The sequence below is a fragment of the Anser cygnoides genome, chromosome 2 (genome assembly GCF_040182565.1).
Source record: "Anser cygnoides isolate HZ-2024a breed goose chromosome 2, Taihu_goose_T2T_genome, whole genome shotgun sequence".
NCBI classification, from domain to species: Eukaryota; Metazoa; Chordata; class Aves; order Anseriformes; family Anatidae; genus Anser; species Anser cygnoides.
Window position 1 is genome coordinate 124082682 of NC_089874.1, and position 19819 is coordinate 124102500.

A 19819-nucleotide genomic window follows, 5' to 3' on the forward strand; every position below is an offset into this window, starting at 1 on the left:
CAGGCTAACAAAACTATGGAAAAAAATAGTTGATTTCCAAATGCAAATTGGAAATTTCAGTCTCCCAGAAAAACTATTTTGTTAGATTTCTCAAAATCAATTGATCATGCCTACAAAAAGGCAGGGCCAAATCCAAGGGTGTGTGTCATCTTGAATTAGAATAATGTCTTGGGTACAACAATATGGTGAATGCTAAATATCTTTCAAAAGCCAAATTACTTTTCCTTGAAACATTTACTTGTGAATCAGATACATGCTTACAGTTGATCAAATCTACAATTTCTAAGATTAAGAAAATTTATGCTGTTTTAGTTAATCCCACATTTCCTCTGGTGCAAACTTGCTTTGGTCAATGCATAGCAGTACGATAAAAACTAATATAATAAAATAATGCAAAATTAGTATTTTAAGCTTCATTGTGAAGTAAGAAAGAGGATACTTAATATCATTTATCAAAGTAGGAAGAGAGCAGCAAACTGAGACCTAACCACTGGAAGGTCACAGCCAATAACATTTCTGCAAATAGAAATGGGTTTCAGAAGCATCAAATGCAAATTACTGTTTGCTGAAGAATTTTAATAGAGTTCTACGTCACATTATAAAATGTTTAATTGTAACCCCATTTTAATAACACCATCTGATTAAATGAAAAGACGCCTTGCTGATCGCAATTACAATCTGTCAAACTGCATATTTATTTACAGTTTGGTTTCCTAAAACCATAAGATAAAAAAAGGAAACTCTATTCAGCTTGTCAGCAAACTATAATTATTGTGTATCCTTCTGTCAGTTTCTGCATAAAACTTTTGGTTCTAAAATGGATCTAATTATAACTACATCAACATTTTTATAAATGCTTGCTTTCCCTTCTTTTCCTCCCTCCCTCATCAGTGAATTCTTTGTTGCAAACTGAGGAGGAAAACTTCTAAGTCAGTCACACATTTGTTTCTCTATTTTATCTGTTCTATCCTAAGTTATTGTTAGAATACAGAAGACTCTATCCAATGTAAATGTTATTTATGGTTCTGCACCTTCCTAGCACTACACTCGAGCAAAGCCACTGGATTAGGACTCTATTGTTTTTTCTGCTTTGACGTTATTGTCTCGAATATCAGCAGAGAAACTCTTTCCAAGTATATCATGTAGCTCATCTTCTGCAAAGTCTATTTATTGTAATTTATAACCTTTCACAGGAAATAGTTTGCCAGACAAACAAGAAATGAGTCCAAATGTCTGAACTCCAGTGTATGTATCAACCAGTTATAGAAATTACATCTCAAAGAAAGGCCTGTTAAATCATCCAGCCCATCTTCCAGCCATTGCAGGATTTTCCCATACATATATGTTCCAGTGCTTTAACACTACCTGCAGACTATTTGGATGACATTACAGGGCTTTCTCCTTAACCTTCACCCATTGCTTATTTTTATCCCATTACTTGCAGTGACATTCCTTAAGTATCATAAACATCTATTGCTTCAGACTAACTTTCTAAGTAATGGATGGTGATAAATAAGTATCATACTGAAAATATGCACATAAACAATTTCATAAAATAGCACACTCTAGCTGAACCTTCAAGAAGAGTTATTTTCTCAGTGTAGGTTACAGGCTAATGCGATCTGGATAATGATTACATGCTAATAAGATTTGGGAAAAGCTGATTATTTTTCTACTGTTTCTTAAATGGTCAAGTCAGCTGTGAACCAAAACAGTCTGAGTTAATATACATCCTCCTGATTATTTATTTCCTAGCTGTTCCATCAACATCTATTACCTATCATTCATTCTTAGATAAATATACATTTTATAAATACATATATAAACACTTGAAAAATAAAAATAAATAAAAGACAGCTGAAAAGAGTAAATGGTCTGTGTTAACCTCCATTGACTGCTGGGTTTTAAGTATACAGTGAAGTAGGTGAAATTTTAAGGTTGAGGAAGTGTACCCAGAGTTTGCCTGAGGAACCTGTGCCACTTCCATTAGAGGAATTCTCTAAAAAATAAGTTAGACAAACATCTGTCAGAAATGACAAACATACAGAGTATTCTGCTTATGGGCAGATGACCTTTTAAAGTCCTCCGTTGGACTAGATTAAGGAGGGAACCTCAAGTTCCTGCTGCACTAATTTCTCTTATTTGGTAAGTAACACAGCATTAACTCTGCAGTGAGCCAAGATCCACGAGGCCAGGTTACACGTGTAACTTTTCCCTCTAGTACAGCTTTGCAGTATGTCTTTAATTATACGATAATCAAAATATAAATTGTTCTAAAACAACACACCATTTTTCCTCTTCAGCCTTGTAACAACTTGCACTACTTTTTAAAATGTTACACACAGAAAATAATTTTAGAATCATGAAGGCAGAGACAACCACTGACAACCACTGACAACCACTGACAACCACTTACAACAACAGACCTATAATCTGATGTAATCTGAAGTCTGAATTTTCCCAATTAATATATAAAAAGGAAGTGTCTGCTTTAGGACTATCTCTGTCTCTGCTGAAACTCTGGGAAAGCCCCTGCTAGAGGCGGACAGGATCAACGCTGTACAAGAGCACTTCTGAAAATCACAGTGAGATTTTCAGCCACTAAAGGAGCAATTCAGAGGCAGAAGCCACGAACAGCAAAGTTAGTGCAACAATGCCAGCCACAATTAAAATTACATAGGCCAGGCCCCAGGCTGAGAGCTTTCCTTGCATGTGTTTTCTCCTCGTTGCATTTGTGAAAGCTGATGGCAAGTGAGAAGAAACACGTGTGCTCTGCAACTGGCCTGTAAGGCACGGGATTGGGAGTCTGGGGCCTTGGAGCATCAAAATGTGTGGTAAAACAGATGCTTCATTTCTCCCCAGAGGTCACTGTGTTTCAAGGGCAAGTGAAACCACCTTCATATGTTTTCATTGGCCCTTAGATAAGGCTGTAGTATCACTTTCAGGTTGTGTGATAGCTTAAAGGTCTCAGCTATCATTTTATGCAGACACTATAATTACTTCATATTACATGTGTAACACATGGCTGCTAATTCCTTTCTTTATTATACTTGCAGACTTTTGCTAGTTCTAATATTGAAAGTTATCTCTCACCACATTACCGCCCACCTTTGTGTTACTGATCATCACGGATGAAATCAGCTCCTGGTAATACTTTCATTATTATGGGTCCTATAAGGTAGAGTCATCTTCTTCCCCTCCCTTAAGATTTGTCTCTTTCAGCCTTTTTCAGCTTGGGACTCAGCTGTATTTGTATATTGTGCATTACATTTTACTGTTTTTTTTTTTTTTAATAAAGTAAATGTCTTTCTATTCTACAATATAATACCTGACAGATATCAGCGGCTGATACTGCAAATACCTATTTGTACCATTATTAGTACATTACCTTCTTAGCTAATTACCAACTACAAAGCACTTCAAGACACAAGAAAGGCCTTACAAAACAGTGAAGTGCTGCTAGCATTTAAAATGCTATGGTTTATCTTTCCTGTGGAGAAAAAAAAATAAAAAAATAAAGTTTTGCCAGTGGTTATTTTACACTGTATACTTTCTGTTCGGCAACTTAAGCTACACTTAATATCCAGATCAGCACTAAGCCTATTGCACTAAACACTTTTTTGCTACTTCGTAAGAAAGAAGAGTACAGTAAAATTCATTAAACTGGGATCCCACGCTTGAGTATTAGGGCATATGTAGGAAACTGAAGCTTAGTTACTGAGTTAATCTCTGAAATTCTTTATGTGTGAATGAAAATAATCTTAAAGTGTATTAGAAGGAAGTCCCATCTCTGAAGAAAAGAAGAGATGCATCTAGGTCCTGATCCTGTAAATCCCCCATGCACAGGGCTTTTTTGCTAAAGGACCAAAGCATCTAATTTCAAACATTTTTTCAGTTAAGATAACTTTTATAAGGATGAAGTAAAGGTACCTGTACTCCATTATCACCACTGGTAGAGAAGTAGAATTCTGAAGATGGGATTTGGTGTAGCTTCCTCTGGTCATCCATTAGGTATGCCATATCTCACTTTGGCAACTAGGCTACTTCCTTTATTAACTCAAATAGCAAAGGTACCTATTGTTAAAGTTACTAACTCTCAGGCACTGCAACATCACCCATAACCCAGAGATTTAGTAAAATCTTTCTGTAATGCAACCATTGATTAAATCTGCATTTCAGTAATTTGTCACTAGTTTCAGTCCCTGTTTATCACACAATGTGGATACACATTTGGGGGTCAAGGGCCATGTTGCAGATGTTACATCCTGTCTTTTACATTTCCTTTCCAGCAGAGGGCTTCAATGATTAACAGTGTGACACATATACACACACACACTTTTATATGCTCATACATACATATATATACATGCATATATGTTTATCTATATATATGTACCCTGAGAACTACAGTCCTCACCATCTCCAAGTCAGGGCAGGTGCATAGAGTGCCATGTCACCACTTGTAACATCTCCACCACTGCATGCAACAAGAGACCAAGGAAGGTCTCATCTTTCTCTGTATGTTGGTTCAAAGAGTAATGTTGCATACACTCCAATCATACGCAATAAACTGGAATGTCTTTGTTACCCTGAAAGGGTTAATTTTTGAGGGTTTTGTAATTGAAAGATATGCACAAGCATGTATTAGAGATGTTCCACTCTCCATAAGGCTTATTGATGACCTTACATGCTTTAAGTCCTTTTTTTGCAACTATATTCATCAATGAAATGCACAGAAAACGAATTAAGAACATTCATTTTCATATCTTTACTGTCCGATTTAAAACATGCCATGAATGCAGTTCAAAACAGGTTTGTGACTGAGGCTACATAGACGAGAGCCTCAGTTGTCTGCATTTGGCTGAAATACAGGATTACTCCAGCAGTGGAGGTTAAAGGTTTACATGCTGTCCCTAGAGAATCCCTACATAAGAAAGGACATTTATATAGTGTATCTGTACAGATTTTGTGTTATTGACGGAGGAAACAAATAGACAGACACCAAGCTAAAATGAACCTTTTTGTTACTGAGGTGACTGGGCAGCAATAGAGATCCTTACACTTTAAATATTTCATAGTTGCCTTGAGAAAGAACAAGGAATAAAATAAGAAATGTCATTTTTTTTTTTGTTTTGTTTTCTCCAAATCTCAAAACACTGCCAAGCAGAAACCTTTCTTCCTGCAGTATTATACTTGTTGCTGCAAAAAGTCCTAACGATATTCATGGAATCATAAAACGGCTTGGGTTGGAAGGGACCTTAAAGATCACCCAGTTCCAACCCCCCTGCCATAGGCAAGGATGCTACCCACCAAACCAGGTTTCCCAGGGCCTGTCCTAATTTCAGTTAGGACAGAGTTAAGTAGCTCATAGTAGCTGGTAGGGTGCTGTGTTTTGGCTTAGGATGAGAAGAGCGCTGATAACATGCTGATGTTTTAATTGTTGCAGAGCAGTGCTTACACCAAGCCAAGGACTTTTCGGCTTCTCGCTCTGTCCTGCCAGCGAGCAGGCTGGGGGTGCAGCAGGAGCTGGGAGGGGACAGACCCAGGACAGCTGACCCAAACTGGCCAAAGGGGTATTCCATACCATCTGACGTCATGCTAAACAATATATAGGGGTGGCTGGCCGGGGTGGGGGGCCGGCTGCTCAGGGATAGACTGGGCATCGGTCAGCGGCTGGTGAACAATTGCATTGTGCATCACTTGTTTCGTACACATTATAATTAGTAGTACTATTATCATTATTATTATTATTGTTATAATTATTTTCCTGTCTTAATAAACTGTCTTTATCTCAACTCACAGGCTTCGCTTTCCCGTTTCTCTCCCCCACCCCAGAGAGGGAGGGGGGAGGGTGAGCGAACGGCTGTGTGGTGTTTAGCTGCCGGCCGGGTTAAACCACAACAGGGCCCCATCCAACCTGGCCTTGAACACCTTCAGGGAGGGGGCATTTGCCCAGCTTCTCTGGGCAAATCATGTTGATGGAAAACTGAAATAATGACACTTAAGAGTACTGCAAAACCATTAAAACAGTTGAGAAACAGTATGAGACTATTAGTTGAACCTCTTATATTTGTTCAAATCTGAAAAATTAAGAAAGACAAAAATATGATCTTTTTTTTCAAAGTAAATTAAAAAAAATGCTAAATACTTATGACTCTATGAATTCATGCTCCATTCTAACAGGTAACACCAGCATTAAGCTCTGGGTTGCTGTTGCCCCAGCCTTCAGCACAGTCATGCAGCACAAGTGAACTTCCAGCATGCAAATGACAGACCGAGTTAAAACACTGCAAACCGTACTGGAGTTTCGGCCATAAAACATATCTTTCTACTTCCTGAACAAGATAACACAATGGGCTGAGATGATGAACACTGTACAAATACATGCCGGGTGTGCAGTCTTCTCAACTGCTTCAGCATTTCAAGCAATGCAAATACATCCATTTAAATAATGAAAACAGGTGGAAAGAGAGGTTGTTCCACCTGATGCACAAAACTCTCCTTTTAATCTGCACTGTGGGCTTCTCCTTCCTTTTTGTCTTCACAGAAGCACCTTCTCAGTTTTTGAGAAAGGCATTTCATTTCTATTCCATCTATAGGCCTTAAGATCACTAACTTTTTTTTTTTTCTTTTTTCCCAGAGACTTAGTCTTCAGAAACATTTCATTATCTTGCTGTTCTCGACAACTACATGCGATGTTAAAAGCAGCAGATTAAAGTCAACAACCTCTGCTGCTGGAACCCCTGAATTTCTGACATTTTCTGAGAGTTATGTTTTCTCTATTTGCATACTCTATTATCTGTTTTGTTTGACACTTGCAGCTATGATGCTGCTTATGCATTAATCACTCCTGTGAGTACTTCACAAGTCAGGTGCTGTATAATGTACCACCCGCAACTGAAGGCTTTCTCTCTGCGCCACATTCATCGTGTCTTAGCCTCTGCCTATGCCACAGGATCTGGTTAAAGAAACAATTAATACTGCTACATGAATTTTGTTTTGTGTTTGTATGAAGCAAATAAAATCCTGTTTAGACAATGGGTAACTGCTATGAAAGAAGTTCACCAAAGCATCTTCTACAGAAGGCAGTTTTCAAAATAAAAATATGCCACCTTGTTATTTCTTGTTGAAATTACACTGAAATTGTTTCCCCACTTAATTTGTGAAATGCATGAGCTACATGGAGTCTCAACAACCATACTCAAATAAGCAGAATGCTGTATTTCTGAACTTAGAGTAAATCAACAGCTTCAGCGTCAGTTTTAAAAATGAGACCTGGAATTATTCAAAAAAAAAAAAAAAAAAAAGAAAGAAACAAACAAAGAAAGAAAGACAGACAGACAGACTGACTGCTGGTCATTTGTGTACTTTTTCCTTTTTTTTTCCTGCAGTAATGAGCAAATGTCTGAGTAATGAGCAAATATCTGATGATATTTGATAATGATGATAATGAGTAATGAGCAAATATCTGATCTATCTTTAATGTAAGTTCTTAGTATTTACAGAAAGAAAGGAGCTTTTCCAGGTACTTTAAGATCAGAAAAAAACAAAAAACAAAACAAAACAAAAGCTTATGAAAAACACTAGCCACAAAAATTCTCACAGCACTTCTAGCCCTAGTTGACCTCAAGAAGGCGGAGTCCATTGGTAGCCTGCAACCACAGAGTGGTTGTTACCAGTATGCTGTTTTTCCACTGGGAGGAGACAACTGCAGAGGTGCTACCAGCTGGGATGCTACCCATGGCATCCCCTCTAACATGCATGTGTGTCCTTATGTCTACTGTCCCCAGGGGACACAAGAAAGTTTTGCTGCCATGGCTGCAGCTGGAGGGTCATTAGACCAGTCCTAGCTCCATGACATCTTTTTGAGAGATGCCTCATCTTGATTTCAATCCTCAGTTACGGAGAACCTACCACCTCCCACAGTATATTATCTTAATGGTAAATCTCTATCACTGTTAAAAATGTGTGCCTTGTTTCCAGTCTGATTTTATACAGCTGTAATTTGTAGATATGATTTTTTTTTTTTTAGCACAGTGGATAGTCTTCTGATAGGTGATACGCAGTATGCACGTATTTACCTGCTGATCAAGTTACATCTCAGTCAGCTCCTCTACGTATCTGTTGCCTTACTGATGACAAAACATACAGCAGACATCAAACATAAGGAATGATAAACGTGATGTCCCAGAGCCCTGGACAGAATAAATCATCATAATTCCAGTGAAGACAATAAAGTCATGCCAACTGACATCAGCTGAAGATTTGGTTGTATGTCCCTACAGTTAGGCTGCTTGACAAAACATGCACAAACTACTGTAACCTTTTGTCGAACAAGGCTTATTTCAGTGAGAAAATCCAGCTTCTAAATTATGTCTAAAAAAAATATATATATATATATATATAAAGCAATAAAAAGTTGCTTAACAAGAGAAAAAAATAAATAAATACTTTTACACAAGGTATTCCATGACCTTAGCTTTATGATTTCGTGGTTCTGATGGCAATAATTCACTCCAATAAAATTTGGGGTAGCAGCAGGTCTGTGTAGCATAACAGTAAATTTTGATGTAAACTGAAGACCAGAGCCTGGTAATGAGGCACAAATGTGAAGTATTCACCAGAGACTAAAACTATCTCCTACCACTAGCATGCAATACAAGCTAAAAAAAAATATCCAAGCATGATGCAAATCTCAACACTTAGGTTAGAAGAAGGGACAAATACATTGTTTTGTTATGAAAGTTATTCATTTTGTTCATCAGCAACAAAAAATTTCTGTTTGACTCAGTAGTTTGCACTAATGCTTAAAGGTGACAAAAAAATCAACCATATAGGTCAGCCTCAAGATGAGTCACGAATACTGAATTTAAACTAAAATGTATGAAGCTGTAAAAACAAAATCTCTTAAATACATACCAGCTACAACAACAACCTCCTGTATTGGATTTCTTAGCAACTGTACTATGAATAAGAAATACTAGCTTCATTCCACCTGAGATGAAAAAAGAAAAAAAAAAAGTAGCTGTCTGCTTTTCCTCTGTGTTCTATAATGCCACATTTTGTTTAAGATATTACTCTCTCATGGGTTGCATATCTAAAAAATATAATTCATGAAAAAGTATAATGTAATTGGGCTTTGATGAATTGGGGCATAATGTTAAATAATTATTCATTGCCTTTATTCTTCTGTCACAGTGTGAAAAAAAAGGCTCTTTATTGCTTTTTTTTTCTTTTTTTTTTTTTTCTATAGAAGGACATAGGCCTTTGTGACATGCATTTTATTTTAAACTAATGCTTCTATTATTCCACATCTGAATAGTTATAGCTGACATCACCTACTCTTTGGTGTCCTCGAAGATCTTTAACTCTAGTCCACTGTTACATATTTTATGCATTACATGAAATAAAATACCTCAAGATTTTGAAAATATTTATTTTAAAAACAGCAATGAAATTGTCTGTAATCACATTTTCTGCTCTGCTTTGAAAGCAGCATTATTCAATATGCCAGTGGTCTTTTCCATAAGAGCAACATATTAGAAATTCATGCTGCTCTAATATATCTGAATTCATTGATGTACTGTACTCCCTATAGACCTAAAGAAACATTTTTACTTCAGTTTCATATGTCCTGCACATTACCTACTGATGTGGTCGTTGTCAAAACAGTTGTACAGTAGCCTTTGAATTCAAAGTGTGCCTTGACTGTATACTAAAAATGACAATAAACCTAAGTATATACATTATGCTGGCTTTTGTTGCCAGCACAAGTAAAGCATTTGGGAAATAAATCCCCTGATTTTATTGCCTTTTAACATCTTTTCCACTTTAAAGTTCAAACCCAGAAATGTGAAGCATTCCAAGAAATTGAAATTGCTTTTATTTCTTTCTTGCAAATTTTCTATAGTATACCATCATGAGCAACATCTTCAAAAAGATTAGCACAAATGTCATAAATGAAAACATTCCAAAAATAGTGTTTTTTTTTTTTTTTTTTTTTTTTCCCTGTATATAAAAACAACACTGATTTCATCCCTGGTTTCTTAAGGAAAAAAAGTGACCATAAATGTGACCATTTATAGGATATACTAAGGAAGCTGAAATGTGTATAATTTTGTTGATAAAAAGAACACACAGTAAAATTCATTCTGTACAACACATCCAGAAGCATTTTTACAGATAAATGTACATTCTTATAAGGATGGTATATACATGCATTTATTTGTAAATGTTGAAAAGGTATTTCTTGTGGTTCTTGGAATATTTCAGGAAAATTTATGCAGAGAAGTACTGGTCGGTGAAGACCCAACTGAACCTAACCTACATGGGACTACCTTCAAGTGTAGTACGTTGGGAAGGTATCGTTATTCCATCGTATAAAAACAAACATGCCTACAGAGCCATCAAGAGATTTTTATTAAACAGCTATAGCCATATCTCATCTAATACACTTAAGAAGCAGGAATAGAAGTCATGTCCATTTTGAAGAAGGACTTTAAAGAGCTCCCACATGAGCTCCCACTAGAGCTCCACCATGCTAAGTCTGGACCATGTTGCCATACTTATATTCTGCATGAATTCTACAGAATTCTCTGCCCCCAGTAGTCAATACAAATATCAGATATAATGAGCACCTAAAGAAATCTGTATGTGACAGCATAGTATAAATGTGTGTGTGTATGTAGGTATATGCCAGTATGTCACCTAAGACGAAAACAGGAATAAATAAACATAGAAGCCAATATATGACCTGACAGCAAAATACTGAGAAAGTGAAATTCTAGCAACTTTTTTTTTTTTTTTTTTTTTTTAATTTTAAAGTACCGGGGGTGCGATAGGAACTTCGATCAATCTAAAAAACTTCAAAGGAGGTTAATTCCAAATTTAAGTGTCAGACAGTAAATGGCAATGGGAAATTTTCATCTCCCAGCATTGTAAAATTTTTCAGAAAGAATTCCCACAGTGTAAAAAATCTGTAAGAAGCTGATCCCTAATAAGAATTCACTGAGCCAGGAGTGGGTTCTTATTGTGTGTGTTTAAGCACTTCCACAGAGGAGAATGCTTACAGAGCTTGGGGTAAATCCTGCAATCCTTACTCAAAGGGATTTCATTTGAAGCTTGGAGAGAGTTCTGTACAGTATGAAACCACGGGAGTTTTGAAGGATTTTTAGTAGGGCTAAATCCTCAATTTTCAATCTCTCCAAAATAATGGAAATCCTCATCTGAAAACACCTGGTAGTTGAGATGAAAGAGAAATGCTACAGTGTACAAATTATTTTCCAATTTTGTTTTTGAGCTCACTGTGCTTCCTTTCTCTCATTTGGCTAGCATTAATTAATGCTTTGTCTATAAAAAAGCAACTGAAAACCACTCATTGGTTCTAACAGTGACAAAAGGTAGCCATCATTTCTAAAATACAAACAAGAGCTAAAAACTGGCTAAAAGTAAATATGTTGAAATTAAAAAAAATAAAAAGGAACGAATTCAATCAGATGCACATTGCACTGCAGCTGAATTTGTTCCAGTATAAGTAAAATTTGCTGAAGATGTGAAATTAATTGGGGATAGAGAACAGCCAACAGATTAATTTCTAAGAATAATTTTTTCTAAAAATACTCATTAGTGCCCTGAAAAAATGAAGCAAGATATATGGTTTCCAAATACTCTAAGTGATAGCTGATATACTAGAAATTATATGAAACCAAGGGTTTAGATAGATTGGAGAAACTTATGCATTATTTTCTATGTGAGGCAATATAAAAGTGATTTAGGCAAATACTTGTTAAGTAGATCAGAGCTTGGCAATATAGTAAAAAGGAAACTTAGAGATGAGTAATAGCAGGAGAAAAGAGTCATACTAAAGAAGAAATGTTGTAAAGGTTCTGGATTATAAAGAATGCTAAACCTACAAAATCTTGTCTTTCTTAAACAATGGAAGGCCAAAAGGACGATGTAACCATTCTATTCACTGAAGAAGGCATTGAATTCACTGAAGTATTAACTTAAATTATCTCCCTCACGTTAATTCCTCTTGTTATCAAATTCAAATCAGAGGAACCATACTGCAAAACAGTACTTGAGCTGTACAAAATTGTGGTGTTAACATCCTACCAGTTGTACTAATGTGAGATGTAGCTTAATCCCCTTGACAGACAAGACAGCTTGAGCTAAAACTACTGCTAGTTAACAGGCTCTCTTATGTGTAAAGGGGGTGAAAGTTAGGGATAACAGCGGAGTTAGCCCATGATGCTTCAAGGATCATGCTTTATTTATTGAATCAATCCTGAGAAATGACTATTTAAATTTAATGCATATTTCCCTGAGTTCTGATTTTCATTTTTTTCTGACCTACACTAAGTCCCAATAGCAAAAATGTCTAGTTATATTATTATTTATTTATTTATTTGCCCTTGATGCAATAATTTACTGTGATGATCTACAAACTCTCAAGGCCCTTTGTTCAGAGCCAGTTGTGAGAGGTTAATGTGGAACATCAGAGCTTAAAAGAACGCATAGTTTTCAGCCATAACCATGGCTCCAAAGAGGTCAGTCCAATGAAATACTGCTTGTCTTGACTGGAATGTCATGAGCTCCTCTTACTTTGTCAGGTCCTTTCATAGTTATGATCCTGAGAACCCTGTATACTATTTAGCTCATGTTCTTTAATGCATGCTATCAGTTTAGTAGAAATGCAAGTAAAATTCAAAACATTTCCATGAAGAATATTTATATTTCTGCATTAAAATCTTCCTCTCCCCTACCTCCTATTGAACATAACCCTGGGGTCAGATTCTGACCTCAAACACAAAGCATGCAACATCCTTGTAAATCAATAACAACTAAGCAGCACTAAGAAGCCAAGACTAGCCCCCTGCAGTACAGCTTGTTGGACATCCTCAAAGGGAATGCAGAGCTCCTTGAAATCAAGGAAGCTTTATTTTAATTAAGTTGCAATCAAGCCCTGTGACAAGGCAGATTTTTTTATGTAAACTAACTGTTTTCCTGCCAGCTCACATCCTCAGTTCCTTGTCCACAACAGCTTTCCCAGCTCGTCTCTGGGACTGTTAGTCTGAGGGTCTAATAGAGAGCTGAGCTCAGATCTCTCAGTCCCCAGACATCTACATGCTGCTCCACATGCTGTCAGATCTCATGCAGGTTCACAGGCCTGCTTTATTAATTTTTTTAGGCAACGTAGTGGGGAGCTAGCAAGATAGAAGCTGTAACAGCCTCAGTGTCTACACATATAGCCTCCCAGATGGGACACAGCTCCCTAAGCTTCTGATTCTCCTGGAGAGAAGCCCAGACAATTGGAAGAGCAAATCCTTAGCTTTGTCTATCTAGGTCTGCAGTTACATCTAGCATAATGCCTGAAGTCATGTCAGCCCCACACAACATCAGGCCCCATCCTCTTCCATGGGATTTTTCACTCTTTGGTTTAGAATTCTATGTCAACATGAAATAACGGCCTCCTCTGTAGAAAGATCTTGTCTGGAGCTGGGATGTAGGACGTATACTAATTATTTGTAGAGCCCACTTGAAAATGTAACATGTAAAGTAGCTCTGCAGTTGTTGCAAGCAATTTAACATTCAAAGAAGTGATTTATAATATCAGGCTTCCCAAGATTACGACCATAATGAATATCTGACAGATTTTATAAGCAAACCGTCCAGTCATTTCAATTGGATTCTGGCTGGCTAAGGACTGGGAACTGTAAAAAGGCTATAAGATTTGGCCTAGAATCAGAAATAACATTTGCTGTTTTCCAAACGTGTGGTAAACAAGAAAGGAGATATTAAATTTTTGTACATCTCTCAGTACATGCAAATTAGAATGGAAAGAGCCTCATAAGAAAAAATACAGAACAACAGCCATCTGGATCCAAATCCTGCTCCAATGAAATCAAAGCCTTGGGCCTGCTTTTGTCATTATTTACATCCTTGTAAGGCAGGGTAATATCAAGGCAGTGGGTATCATCCTGGCTTTGATGAATTCATCTGTAAAACCCCACTGCCTCCAGTGGGAGGAATATTTCAGAGTCAGTAATGATGTAAAAACCAGAGCCAGACCAGCTTACTCCATGACTTCAGTGGTGCAGGAGATGGCCCCAGGTCTGTATATCCACATTTTTACAACTTAAAGCAGTACAGACTAAAGACTAAAAATGCTTACCACAGAGAGGGAATTGGAAAGCAGTGTCCCATCTTGGCCAAGCATGTTGGAAACTGTAATTTCGGGTAGATCCATGTTTTGTGGGTGGAATGGAAGGAGGCCGTTGTGGTTCATTGGATGACACAGAGAGTGGTATCCAGACTCCATCTCATTCAAGTGTACCAGTGAGTGGTCAGGCAATGACGGAGGAGTTATAGGAGGTATGTTGAAATCTTCACTTTCAAGACTTGGGCCAGCGAAAGACTGAAAAACAAATATAGAAAGTGCTATGAGTGTCATCTGAATACTGAACAGGAATAATAAAAGTCACACAAAACAAACAAAAAGTGCCCAACTCACATACTTCTAAGCAGGAACTTCAATTTTACAAAAAGGATATTTTAAACACCCATATATTATAACAGTGGAGTTTCACCATTATGTATAGAAGAAAAATTGCCTCTAAGGCATAAAAATCTCTGATACTTTCACAGCTTCCATTAGAAAGAGATTTTTTAAAAAGAAGCTGAATTCAAGCAGATTTCAAGGGTCCTATTAAAATTTTCCAAGAGTGTTCATCTAGCTGAATACCTTTTTCATGGGAATAGTGGAAAAGGGAATGCAATTTATAAAATTTACATTGGCTCAAAATGGTTCACAAGACTCCCTGCCACTCAGATCAAGAATTATACAATGAGGAACAAAGATATCGCTTTTAGGCTTACAGGAGAACCACGCATTTATTTTGCTACAAAGAAAAACAAATAAATACAGAAACAGTACATACTTTGTATGAACATCCTTTATGTTTATAAAAATACATCTATGGTATCTATAAAATACAGATTTTTCCTTTCTTAATCTATAAACTCAACCATACATATGTTTTCAGTCATCTAAATGAGTTTTTCCATAAAGCAACTGTTTAAACTTCTGTTGTCCACTGCCATTAAGTCATCCAATTCAATCTGACCCAAGAAAAAGTCATAGGCAAAGTCAGAGTAATGCACCAAGGTGGATAATTGCTATTATTTATCTACATTCTTCATACAGTAGGTAGGCTCATTTGGGGAATAGTGGTGGGTATGCTTAGATTTCTTAAAGGAAAAAGGTGAGCAGTGTTAGATGCATGATCCAAATCAAGAGTTAAAAAGATCAGTTACAGTTGTTCACTCTGAAAGTCTGCTCTGCTTTTGTGAGAACAGCTATAATCTTCATCTTCTTTTGCAAACTATCACTCTTTGCACATCCTACACCCACAGTGCTCAGATTTATAGCACAGGGAACCTAGCTTCATCCTTCCTGCCCCTTTGTTGCAACATGGCCCTCCTCTGAACACTGCCTTTCTTAACTCTGGGAGTGCAAGGATTTAAATACATTCTGCTTCTGCAAATGATGAAAAGGAGGTCATAATTTCAAAGAGCAGCTATTAGAAGACAGTGTATTCCACAGTATGAGTTTGTAAATGGAGGACAGTATGGTGTATGAATTCATGCAGAAGAACAAGGGAAGAGTCAACGCCCAATTATCAACAAAGGGCTTTTTCATTAGTCATCATAGCAATGCTGTCCTCCCCAATGGCTAAAGTTACTTTTTTTCTGGGTGAGCACAGATATGAAAACTATAAATTGGACCAACAACAAACAATGTTGCATGTTTTCAATGAGCTGCTGAACATAGAAATTAGTCCAGTGCACAATGCCCTGGTTTTGGTTGCTTTGTTTGTTTCCCAACAAATTTTACACCTCTGTTATTATCTCAGTATGAAATGGAACAGGAAGGATAGACTGAAAAGACAGAAGTAAAATTCTAAAGAATGAAACAGGACAACAGAACATGGAGATGAAAAAGTTTGCCAGTGACATCACCATCCTTATTTGTGAGGACTTTGGTTCTGCCCATGCTTTCCAGTTGTATTTCTCTTCTCTGGTACCAGATTTTGCTCTCTCCCTGCCCCTATGCTCTCCTCAATGGACAGTTGGCATGAGTTTTCTGCCATTTCTGCTGTATTTGCCCTTGCTCTTAGAAGCAGAGCCATTGCCAAGGGAGGAAACATATACTTTAAAAATAGATCCTCATGAAATGGGGAAATGGGGAAGGGTTTACCTACAGCAAATGGAACAAGTTTTATTTGCTCAACTACAATGTATAAGTTGTGCAAAACCAAATAAAGTATTATGGACACTGTATGCACTATTTGTTAACTACTATAACATAAGATAGATGATGAAAAAGAAAGGTCTCTAAAGAGACAGATTAAGGTCTAATACGACAATAATAAAACAGTGAGGAACAGAAATGAAGGAAGTGACAACACTCATAATGCTCTTATAGGTGAAAAAAAAAATGTGAAGAGGACATTTTGTGTTCAACACTGTCTTTTCCACTATCCCAAAAGACTGATGGCCTCTCCCATGGCTTTACAGGTACAAAGAAGTGTTAATCTAACATTTGCTTTTTCTCCCTCACTATTCTACAGTGAAAATACCATGTGCTGTGTCTTTGCTGAATCAATATGTCCCTGCTCAATACCTTCTAGAGGAGGAAAAAGAGATCTGGCCTCCCACTTTCCTGAAGCAAGAGTAGGACAAAACTCTACATTATTCTCTGACCACTTTAACAAGAAGAAGGCACTTCAATTTACATTTGCTGTGGAAGCAAATATTCTTAAACAAACTATTGACAGTCTGGATGTGCCTACACCAATAATACTGAGGTTATTCATCAAATCAGGTATTTATTTCTGCACCTCCAGCTTTTGCTGTAGTTAGATTTAGATATGCTGTTTCAACTATCTTTAATTAGTAACACTTCAAAAATGGTAAAGCAATTGAACTGCCTTTAGCACATTAACTTACTAAAAAGTAAGTAAAATATTATGTCATAAAATTCCACAACCCAAGTTGTGTCATGTGTAACTACATAATTACTTTATATATGTTATATGAAATAAGCATTTTAAATATAGACTAAGCATTTCAAATACAAGGTTGTTCTCTGATTACTTTAAAAAAAATAAATCATACCATGGTTATTGCTTGCAAACCAGTTAGACTGTATTTGATCCCACATCATTGTCAATTACACTTAAGTAAGCTTCTTAAAGTAGTATGAGTAGTACAGTAGAGGCAATAGTAACATGACAAAACAATATATAGTTCGTGTAGGATTAATCATTAACTATAGTAAATACAATTCTATCATGCTATAGTAGTGACTGAAAAAAATAGCCAGTTATAAAGCACTAGTGTTTGCTGTATATTTTATTAATTCAATTAATAAGAAAAAGATGAACTATTTGTCAACTTCAGTAAAGCTAGGCAGAATTCAAGCCATATGCTAATGGAATGGACAGATACTTCAGAGTACCTATGGAGCACACTATTCACCTAACATTTTCCAGGCAAACTGGTATTATGATACTTAGTATATGTATACATTGTTCCTCAGGGAAGCTACTTTAACAGTAACATGACAGTAACATGACAGTGCTCTGGTTTCTCATGTCCAGGAGCATGGTTAAGATGCTTGTAATGACTTGGCACGCTCACACATCAGAAGCCAATGGTCCTATACATGTTTGCAGTAAACCTAACATATCCCAGAAACAAACATGTTGCAACTGCACATGGAGGGAAGGAGTGAGAAATAGGACATACATTTGGCCTTCCTACAGGAGCTGCAAGCTCCAAACATCCACTCCTACAACCCTGCCATCTCTCCCCTTGCCATCAGGAAAGCCTTCTTAAGGATTGTCCTTGGTTGCAACTGGTCCAAAGTGGCAGTGGGCTTTCCTGGAGTGTTATGCCATTATCTTCCCCAAAAAACATCTGAAGGCACAAGCCCTGACCCCAGGTTTTCCCTGCAGCATGAGCTCCTGCTCCCAGGGCAGCCATTATACTTACTGTCTCTACCCCTGGACATTCTTAGAGAATCTCTTCCATCCCAAGCCATTTATCAGGAATTTCAAATGAAAGCCATAATTTACCACCAAAAATATTAGGGATGGTTATACTCCCTGTAACAAATTACAGTTCATAAGTAAAGCTCATATGCATTAATAATAATTGTGGCCTATAGCATCAACTCTCATAGGATTTTCTGGGGCACAAGTAGAAGGATTAGGGTCTTCCCCAGCACTCCTTCTTCCCTTTCCCTTGCCCTTCCCCCCCCTCCCCCCCTTCCAACATGGAAGTTTTTTTTTTTTTCTTTCATGGTTGGCTTTAGTATCAGCATGATTTTGTGTACTTAGAAAGACATGGAATAGCTCCTTTTCATTCTACTGGTCACTGAAGGACTGTCAAGCTTTCCTTTTCACTTTTGAATCAAAAAGAGTAGCAGTAAATGCTTTATTTACTTTACCACAGAGCTGCCAGGAACTTTGCCAGTGGTTGTACTTTCATATCATGACTGTGGGAGTGACTGAGGTTTTTATCAGCTCTTCAGTTTAGGGGAACTTCCTAGGTCTTTATTACATTCCAGAGAGAAAGTCCTTTGCAGAGTAACATAATAAAAACCACTGCAACACACTGAACAGATACAGGCTTTAATTTGACTTCATAATAAAGAGGATTTTCATTACACCTGAATTTATTACAAGCAGATTTCAGTATATTTCAGGTGGGAGTTACACAGTGGATACCTCAGAACTAACCATCCTTAAATGTGGGCTGTTTACAGACTTGAAACTATGAGTAAACAGTTTGAATCAAGGATGTCTTCTCAAATCTAAAAGACAATGTTCTGTGTTCCAGGTTAAATATCTGTGACATTTCTGCCCCAAATGATGAAAACTTCATAAACCAGATGATCTTTGAGATATCCAGCATGAGATCAAGAGACGCCTATAAGTGCCACCTTAGCCTATAATTTTATGAGAACAGCTTGCCAGAATAAAATGATACAAACACTTAACCCTGATTCACCATCCAACCCAAGTCTAAGCTTTTGTTCCTGAACAATGACCTTGTCGGTCTGCTTCAATTTAAATTTTATGCCATTTTAAATTTTAGCCTGGCCAAATCCAGAAGTAAGATGGAGAAGAGAGGCAAAAGTGGGGGGTGTAAGGGGAGATTTTGTATGTCAAAGGTCAGTTCTTTACTTTAGCAACAGTAGGGCAAAACATCCTGGTATGCTAAGAACACCAAGAAAATCTAGTATCTTTATTTTTAAAGAAGCCGAATAGTTATTGTTATCAGAAAAATAAGTTAAATGCTTGCACAACCTGACTGCATAAGTAAAGGAAAATAGAGAGAGGAAATATTTCCTGTTCTCTGAGGAAAAATGAATAAGGAGAAAGGAGGAAATAAAAATAAAGACCTTCTGCTTAAATAATCTACAGTGGTGATTGCCTATTCACCAGAAAACCTTACTTATATTTCAAAATAAATTTAACAAAACTTTAAAAAGTAATCAGAAAAGGTAAACCAAAGACACTACAAACAAACTGACCACAAGAGGCAGCAAGCATTCAAATATCCAATATAAATCCCTTTGGAAAGAGCAGAACCATTAGGATATGTCAACACAGAAGATATAATATACATTCAATAAGTCTAATCTGTGTGCTCAATGGTTGCATCAGTCACTGTGCATATATTCAACAGAATCTGATATTAGCAACAATTCCTTAAAAACTGAAATTTGCCCATAGATATTTAATTTAAA

General features: G+C 36.9%; 1 protein-coding gene across 4 annotated transcripts in view; it reads right to left on the bottom strand.

Moving 5' to 3' along the window:
- Positions 1-19819, bottom strand: part of TOX (thymocyte selection associated high mobility group box) — a 223055-nt gene that overhangs the window by 78657 nt on the left and 124579 nt on the right. For all 4 annotated transcript variants that reach the window (XM_066993017.1, XM_066993019.1, XM_066993016.1 and 1 more), the window contains exon 3: positions 14174-14416. In XM_066993017.1, the coding sequence (XP_066849118.1) occupies positions 14174-14416 (243 nt within the window). The remainder of the gene's footprint in view (positions 1-14173; positions 14417-19819) is intronic.